This window comes from Morus notabilis, unplaced genomic scaffold (genome assembly GCF_000414095.1).
Source record: "Morus notabilis unplaced genomic scaffold, ASM41409v2 Scaffold541, whole genome shotgun sequence".
NCBI lineage: Eukaryota > Viridiplantae > Streptophyta > Magnoliopsida > Rosales > Moraceae > Morus > Morus notabilis.
In genome coordinates, this window is record NW_010362788.1 from 24,404 (window position 1) to 34,224 (window position 9,821).

At 33.8% G+C, this 9,821-nt stretch overlaps 1 protein-coding gene across 1 annotated transcript; it reads left to right on the plus strand.

Moving 5' to 3' along the window:
- Positions 1 to 6,144: 6,144 nt before the first annotated feature.
- Positions 6,145 to 9,498, plus strand: LOC21389849. The gene is made up of 6 exons (XM_024168718.1): positions 6,145 to 6,354; positions 6,709 to 7,650; positions 7,921 to 8,094; positions 8,925 to 9,067; positions 9,194 to 9,304; positions 9,429 to 9,498. Exons 1-6 carry the CDS (start codon positions 6,244 to 6,246, stop codon positions 9,496 to 9,498), a joined length of 1,551 nt encoding a protein of 516 aa, XP_024024486.1. The 5' UTR covers positions 6,145 to 6,243.
- Positions 9,499 to 9,821: the final 323 nt, after the last annotated feature.

The window sequence follows — 9,821 nt, forward strand, 5'->3', positions numbered from 1 at the left end:
TCCGTTACATCAACGGGTCTTCAATTCTTAAATTCTTCGTTCATCGGCTGCGTTCTTCATCTTCAGGTCAGATTTCGGCTTCTTCGGGGTTCGAAACACTTCCGCGTCCTTGCACACAGTTTGGGTTCGAAACCCTAATAGGCCAACAGGTGTAAATATATATATATTTTTTTGACATTGGTTAAAAATAATTTACCCATAATTTTCTTCCATTAAGAAAATTACTAAATTTTTTTTTAAAATCAACAAAATTATTTAATTTATATATAATTATAATTATAATTATTATCCAATAATAATTAATAATTATAACTCATATATTTATATATATTATATATCGTATATATATAATAATGTATTTAATCGTTATAACTTTTTATAATATATATATATATATAACTATTAAGTTGCACGGGCATTAATGCCTAGAAAAAGCATCATGGCCCTTTGACCCACAAAGTCATCATGGGGCCATCACACGGTCCTCTTTTGCTATACTTCCTTGCGGCCATTCAGTACATGCGTAAGTTGTGGTTCCAAACCACTGGTTGCGCGCAGACAGCGGCAACACTAAGGAAAGCAAAACACAGTGCAGGGGCAGCGGGGTCTACGGGCATGGGCTGCTGTGAGGCAGCGGCAGGGCAGCAACTTGGCCGGCTCCATGGCTGGTCTTTCGGGCTTTTGATTCAAAATCAAAGCCCTAATTTTAGAATTACAATACTTTTAACTCCTGAATAAAAATTACAAATAATTTAATTGAACGAATTTTATGCAATTCATAGAACCATATAATAAATGACCAAATCCATCATCCATACATACATCAACATGAATTAAATGTAAACATCCATAAATGCAAGTGTATACCCATCACATACATACATAATTAAATATCACATATTTGATATATTAATTTTGATTATCAAATAATCGGAGCATAAATTAATATCGTCTATAGACCGCTCTGATACCAATTGTTAGTTTTCGAATCAAATTCGGATGCGGAAGCGTGGGGTAGCAGATCGTGTATAAAAAAAATTTTAATAAAACTTTTGAGATACAATATAGATTATATTAATTTATGTACAAATAAATTAATCACATTAATTTATTTATTAAGAACTCAAATAAGAATTATACATAGCGGCCGATTAGGATGATAACTTGAGTTCTTTGATCTCGAACAATCCTCGCTCCAATGCTTTGCTTAGAAAACCCGAGCCTGCCTCGTCAATTCTTTGAATCTATGAAGACGTGTGTGTAGACACACCTGAAACAAAACAGGTTAGCAAAAATACTCAAGAATTTTCACGAACACCAACGCATGCACGACGTCGAATTTTTGGAGAAAAATTTTCCCTCTCAACTCTTGGAAGAATTCGGTCACCCTCTAGAATTAGGAGCAAAAATTGTGTCAAAAAATTGTGTCTCAGAATTTTCTACTACCCCTTTATTTACAGAGTAGAAGTCAAACTTCAAGAAGGAATCTAATCTTTATCTCCAAGATAAAGTTTGTTAATTATCACCTATTTGAATTTGAAACAAAATTTTCCTTCACTTTAGCCTTGGTTGGCCGGCCATAGATAGGGGATCTTATCCCTGTGTAGGCGCCAATATCAAATAGGGAAGGAAGAGAAATTCATCATTTATCCGGCAGCCCAATTTTGACTCAAATTCAAATTCAAATTTAAGTCAAACTTAAATTAATTGAATTCTAAATTGAACAACTTATCAAATAAGTTTGAATGGATAATTCTAGATGTGTTCACACTATGTGAACACCTTTACATAAGTGATCCAAAATTTAAATTTAAATTTAAATAATCACATTATTTAAATAATATTTAATTCTCAATTAATTATCATTGAGTGTTTGCTTTTAGAATTCCATAATTCTAAAATTCTCATTTTTCCCTTAATGTCTTGTAGAATTACAAGGACGACGCGGTGACTCATGGACCTATAATTTTAAGCTCTAATAAAATTAATAATTAATGAAACACTTTAATTAGTTAATTAATCTTATTAATTCCAATAGTTACTCCACTATAAACTTAGAATTACACTCTCGTAATTATAGATAGAAATTACTTCTAAACCGTGAAGTGTCCATGTGATGTAGTCACTACATATAAATCAATCCTCCATAAATAATTCATAATTAGAGCTATGTAAAAATCTGTTAACCTCTCTAATTATATCTTTATCCTTGAGTACCATTGATTCTCTAATGGACAGTGATTGATAAAACACATTCATGAATCGGAGCTCCTACTATTCCAAGTTTCGAATCAACACTTAAGAGAATTATTTATCTACTTCTTTCTCAATGGATTCCATCTCGTATAACAACATTCCCTGCTACCTACTTCATCATGTCTCCAAAATACAAGGAATATGATTTAGGATCTTGGAAGCCATACAGAGGAAATCAAAAGACACAAATCCATAAATAGGAGTATGCTAAGAACTCAGGATTAAGATCATTCTGTATATGACAATCGGTAGACTCAATTAGAATTTCTATACTTAACAAAAATTATTAGAAATTCATATTGTGTCTGTGTTCTTGTTCCATATAATCTCATTATGCATAATACACTCATTCAATATCTCACCATATTAACAGTGCAGATAATACTGTTCCATTCTAAATGGGAATGACATGTATTAGTAATGTTTTAATTAAGGATTCCAAACTTTAATTAATTCGTTACGAACATTATTTTTTATTATTATCCTTAAACATTATCTTCTCGCATATAGCACTTATATACAACATTTAAGGTCACATAAATAATCGTGGAATTTTCATTGATATTCATAAACTATGCATAAATATATGCACATAAAATAATGAATAAACTCTTTTATTAAATAAATAATAAATATCATATTATATCTCATGCATCTAGGACATCATTCCCAACAGTTCGACACAACAAGAATTTATTTGATTTGCTATTTAACCTAAAAAAAACATAAAATAAACAACTCTCTCTCCTCTCTTCTCGACATTTTCTCCTCTTCTCACTCCGGCCGAGATTCTTGTTGTCGTCGATCTCGTTGCCATTGTCGCCGATCTATTGCTAATCCATCAGCGATCTTCTTCGCTGGTTCTCCCTCTTCTGTCATTGTCGATCTGTTGGAAGATGGAAACGATCAAATGGCAGGTATGCGCACGCGAGAATATGCACTGTAGACGTTGAGTTGCCTTTTTTTGAGTTTTTAAGGGCTGCCGAACAAGCCCTAATTGTTTTAGAATCAACACAACATGGTGGCTTAACCAGCGAAAAGACTACATGGTGGCTTGTTGCTAGCAAGTTCATCTGTAGTAATTGGCAAGATTAATTACAAAACATTCTCTCTGAATTAAACTCTTTATAACACTTTATCCTCTAATTTTTGAAACATTTGTTCCTCTGAGTAATTAAATATTAATAAAAAAGTTCCCTCTGTAAGGTTTTTTTTAACAAAATTGACATTAATTTATTATTTTTGGGTATTTTAGTAGCTCTATGATTTAAAATTTAGTTTCAATTTAAAACTATTTGAATTTAAACTTTTAATTATGATACATTCATTATTGATTGAATGTAAGTTAAAAATTTTATGAACCTTTTTTGGTAGAATAAAAAATTTTATGAAGTTTTTTTTTTGAATATATAAGTTAGTTTAAATACAAATTAAGTTTTAAACTTTAAAATTTTTAAAATTCCCTCAAAATAGCAAATGAAATGTCAATTTCAGTTAAAAACCTAACATATGGGGCTTTTTTTATTAACATTTCATTGTTCAAGGGGAACGAATGTTATGTTTTAAAGATCAGGAAGTAAAAGTGTTATTAGAGCTATAATTCATGGGAAATTTTTATAATTAATCCTAATTGAAAACCTACTAAGATATTAGTGAGGCTGGCTCCTATTTTATCTCTATATATGTGTCAATAATCCTTTTTTAATTATTATAAATGCAATGACAATTTATTAAACTATAGAGCATGTTTGGTACATCGTATAAGCCCTCCGTATTACATTATTTAAGAATAATACAATGTTTGGCAACATTTCATACATTGTATAATTTAATATGAAATTCAAATTTAATACATTACATAGTGTAATATCTAATACAGATAAAACCTATGTATTAGATTGTATTATGCAATTTAACTTTATAAAATACATAAAATACTTTACAAATATCAAGAGTCAGGATCAAGTTTCAGGACCAACACTGAGGTTAAATTCCAAGATTGAAGCGATGTTGGGTTTATATTTTTCAAAAATTACACTTTGACCCATTCATTTTTTAAATTATATTTTGACCCTTTAAATCTTTAAAAATTATATTTTGACCCCTTAACTTTTTAAAATTATATTTTGACCTCAAAAGGTTTTTAAATTATAATTTTACCCCTCAATTTTTTAAAAGAATACAATTTGACCCCATTTAAAAAAAATTGTTGAGAAAATACCCTATTGAACAACTCTACCTTTTTCGTTATCTATAGTGTTAAAAAGAGAAGGTAAAGTGAGGGAAAATAAATGTACACATAGATTTACAGTGGGCCATTGGCCACTTCCGGCCTCGACTATGATTGGCGAGTCGATAAAGCGCTAAAAAGAGAAGGTAAAGTGAGGGAAAATAAATGAACACATGGATTTATAGTGGTTCACCTCCAATGTGAAGGCTACATCTACTGTAGGGTCCCGGGTTTCACCATATCTTGTAGAAAATACAATTACAATGGAGAAGAAGAATTGGAGAGAGAAGAGAAGGGAATTTAGAGAGAGAATCTAGAGAGAGAGAGAGTGAGTGTAATGTAGGGGATCCAGAGTCCTCTAATTCATGATCTCCATCCCCTACTTTATAGGAGATGACTTTCTACTTTCCTTTTCTCTCGAGCTGCCACGCTGTCAATTGGAGAATGGCAGTTTCACTTTATTTCCTATTGACTTTCTCTTTTCTTATTTCCTTATTTGGTTTGCAGCTACTTTTCTCTTCTTTATTGATTGAATTAGTGCCTTTAATATTAGATTTGACTGGAATAGATTTCGTGGCCTCCAAGGAATCCTCTTTACTATTTTATTCGGGTGGTCCCCACAGTTCTCCTATCGTTATACTTCTCCAATCGTCTCGAGTCGATTTCAGTTGACTTTCTCCCCGAAACTTTGTCTATGGCCTCGTTCACTTCACCGATTCGAGTTTTCAGTTTTAGGTTTCTACAGTAAAAAGCTCTCAGAAAATATCACATCTAACTTTTTCTGCTACAGTAAAAAGCTCTCAGAAAATGTCATATCTCAGCTCGAATTGAAAACTCGAATCCGCGAAGTGAACGAGACCTATGTGTACAAATGTGATTGTGGTGTTGGTTTTGACCCTAACATTTACCAACACCTCAATTGATATAATAATTATCTCATATTTATGTTATTTTTTGTTAAAAAATGTAAACATTAATTATGTATGAAAAAACATTTCATTCCAAAAACTTCAAAAAATATGGAGAGATAAAGAAATAAATAATAAATTAAAATTAAATGATAGGCGTACAAAAAGAAACTAAAATGATTAAATTAATAATTTTACAAAAACAATTAGGAATAATTTTGTAATAATAGGGGTGTGTAAAAAATAAATTAATCGTTTTAAAATTTTGAGCAATGTGTATTTAGAAAGAGGCGTAGAGAGGAAAAAATGGTGTGAATAGAATCACTCTTTTTGAATTCCTCCAACCTTTTTATGTCTTTTGAATTTGAAATAATGGCAATTAAGGGGAAAAAAGTGAAAAATTATTCTTTTAAAGTATGTTATTAGTAAATTCTTTGGGTTTTTTTTTTTCCAAAGAAATGTCTCCAGTTTTGTAACATTAAAAATGTCATTTGGCCAAAGTCACAGTTGAGATATATCGATGATTAATTAATTCATAATTATCAAGATGAATTAACAATGTCAAAAATCAATCAGCAAATACAAAAGTCAATTTTATTTTCAACAAATAAACATTTCTTTTCATTTAACGAACTATTGCTGAATTTTCAAAAGGCCATCCTAACTTTTTATTTTATTTTATTTTTTATGTTTTTTTAAGGGCAGAAAACAGTCTTTTGCCTCTTTGGAGTGCTTACCTTAACATAGTTGATAGTTCCATTATCATCATCTTCACTTCACCTCCCAACCTCTCTCCAACTAAGCCCCTCTCTCTCTCTCTCTCTCTCTCTCTCTCTCTCTCTCTCTAAAATGGGTTCGAGCAACAGTCGATTGGGATCGCGTCGTCCTCGGCCCCGAGTCAACCGCTCTATAATCTCCTCTCTCATCTGCGGTGGTTCCGATTCTCGCTCTACCTATCAGGTATTTATCATCATCTTCAACTTCAACCACAAATTTAATCTCTTTTAAGTCAACTATCCATACCCATTTCGCATGTATCTCATATTTTTCTCAATTCATCTTCGAATTACTATTTCTGGCTTTTAAAATTATCTGCGGTTTGATCGTTTAGAGGATCGGCCCCTTTTCTAATAATCGGGAGAACAAACTTCTTATGCAGTTTTTAACCCTTTTCTTGCCTCCCTTTCTAGTTTTGTGGGCATGTTTCTGAATTTGAATTTATCATTTTAGAATAGGAAGAACCATATGAGCTGATTGAGAACAAGAATTTTGTACTGTTTTAGTTCCTAACATGTTTATTTATTTATTAATTAGGTGGAAGAACAGTATGAACAAATCCGTGAAGTTCAGAACCCAAGAGTGGAATCTTCACTTTCTGCCAGTTCAAGAACAGGATTTACCAGTTCAAATACTGAAATTGTAGCTAATTTGAATGGATTTTCTGAAGATGGTTTAAGAAGTATTGGAACAAGTAATAGTACATTCTTGTCTGAATGTAAGGAGCTAACTTCTCCTGATCAGGTGAGTACTGGTTGTGGTCATGATGAATCTTCTATGGGTACTAATCATAGTACTACTACATCTAGTACTTTGTTTAAAGAACAACAATCTTCAGACGCAGTTTCTGTGATTGTTTCTCCTAACGCGGGTGCGGTAAATGGTATTGGTAGTTCAGCGCACAATGGTGCCGAGGTTATGCATCCAAGCAGTTCGCCCACTCAGGGACGTGGCAGTTCATGTTCGGACACAGTGCCTTCTGATGAGAATCACACGGCCGATGTAATGGCCATTGGTAGCTCTGGTTCCGATTCCCACTCTGTTCAACTTTCCAATCCACCGGTGCCTTTTCACCCATTTGGAAGTGAACCCCTTCATGAGGTAATACCTTCGGGTTTAGGGTTCCTGGTCTCCAACAGGGAAAGGGCCCGAGCTGATGGCGGGCTACTTCAAGTGGATGTCGTGAGTATTTCTTCCAACGTACTGTCCAATAGCAATCCTGATGCAAGTAACCGTGAGGCCAGGAGAAATAGTAGAAGACTATTCTGGGATGCTTTCTCACGACGCAGTTCCAGAAGGCTCATTGATTCTCCAACCATTGTTTTTTCAATGGATGATAATGAGGAACTAGGATCTCATGACCGGTGGCTACTTGGTTTCAGTGGTGACTTTTTTGATGAGGGGAATGGAATTGATTCTAGATACCTAGGTAGTAGGATTCCATATTCAAGTGAACGAAGACGACACTCAAGATCTGAGGTAAAAATGATGTATATCTATGTTAATAGCATATGGCACTATGAGACATTCTTTTTAACATTTCCAAAAATTATGCTATGTCAGATCTTATGGGAACTGATAGTAGGTTACTCCCAGTTAATTATATATGCCTATTTTTCTCTGAATATCATATTGAAATTGTTTTTTAGGCTTTAATCTTTTTCAAGCGTACTACCTAAATTTTTCTGTGGGAAGTTAAATAATTGTATTGCAATATTTTATGAACTGCATCGTCATAATTGCTTGCAGGTCTGGGAGAGACTTCGTGGTGGCCTTGACGAGTATGGTAGACGAAGTATGTTTTGCCCGTCAGGGCACCACCCGGATGGTACATGCTCATGTGAGTCGTTATTGATGAATGAAGAGTCCACGACTCGAGCTAGTATATCAAGAATTGTCATGCTTGCTGAAGCTTTATTTGAGGTACTTATCTTCCCTGGGCGTGTTTTATTTTCCTTGGATAATAATATCTGTATCCTTTTTAATTATTCATGTTCATGTATCTTTGAGAAGGTACTTGCAGAAGTGCTTCCCGAAGTTTGTGTCATTTTGTGCTTTATGTTTTACAAAAAATTAGAATTCCATATTTCATATTCTTTTTATCTCATCGAACGTGATTCTTGATAATGTTTTAGTTGGATTTCGTCCGGTTTAGTATAGTTCTCTCATAGAACAAAGCATATAGCCAATTTACTTGAAGGCTGTAGCCCCTCATCAATTTTAACCTTGACTAAGGCTATGATATGGTGTTCAATTGCGCTTTTGGATTTATCAATTGGTGCTATTTGGTTCGCCATCAAGATCTGAAGCTTTTTTTCTATTTGGTGTTATTTGGCCTAGTTTGCGCTTCCCTGTCTAGTTATTCTTTTATTTATTTATTTATTTTTTGTATTTCTCCTTTTTCTTTCTTCTATTTTGTTCCTGATCATGTCTAGTAGCAATAATTGTCATTCTATGGGGATTTTGTTTTCAGTTAAATAACTGTGTGGCTACGTCTTGTCTAGTCTGTCATTTGGCTGTCCAGTTATTTTCCATCTTCTTTATTATGTACTTTCTTCCCAGCGTTGTCTTTTATCTGCATCTGATTAAATGGTTCCATCTTTCCAAGTAATCTTGTACTGGTTGTTTTCCAATTCCATTTTGACTTATTCGGCAATGGAAGTAGCATGGTTGTGAGATCTTGCACATATGGACCTCCACCACTTTTGACTTGAGTTATTAACTTAGTTGCTGCTGCAATCTTCAACCTACAGGTTTTGGATGAAATTCACCGCCAACCTGTGTCGCTTTCCCTATCCATGGTCTCAAGTCCTGCTCCAGCATCCGTCGTCGACTCATTCCCTCTCAAGAGCCATTCCAGGCTAGACAAGGCCGATGCTCGTGATGAGGTTTCAGAGTAAGTTCAATCATTAACACAAATGCAAATCGCTGCGATTTCTTTTTCTCCCTGATCGTTGAACATGGTTCCAGACGGGTTTTTCTCTAGTTCTCTGTTTGACAATTCTAAGCAAACAATGAACAGGTGTTACATTTGCCTTGCTGAATATGAAGAAGGGGACAAAATTCGGGTCCTTCCTTGCCAGCATGAGTATCACATGTCATGTGTGGATAAGTGGCTTAAAGAGATTCATGGGTAAATTCGCATTTCCTATCTACTACTTGCTTCATTCATCCCCCCTTTCTCTCCCCAGATGAATAATGCTTAAATGTCTCGTTTGCTTTCTTGTATAATTATCTCTCTTGGCTTTTTCTCTCAGAGTATGTCCACTTTGTCGGGGAGATGTTCGTGAGAACTTAACAGACAACTCAGAGATACCTTCTGTCTGATAGAATTGTATATATATATATATTCTTTTTGTACCCGGAAATGATGCCATGTATCTTGTAGCATCTTTTGTTCATGACGCGGTTTTGTTGGGACTTTTTGTAGATAAGTTACAAAAAAAAAGATCATATTGCTGGATCCGGACTTTATCGTCCTTCTAACCCCCTTTTGTTACAAGATAAATAACAGAAATACTGCACTCCCAAAAAGGAGCTGAGAACATTAACAGGTGGATTTTTGTAGAAAATCTGGCTTTTGATTTTGATTTTCTTTGTTTTGCGCCAAAAAAAAAAAAAAAAAAATGCACATATGCAAGAGTGCTTTT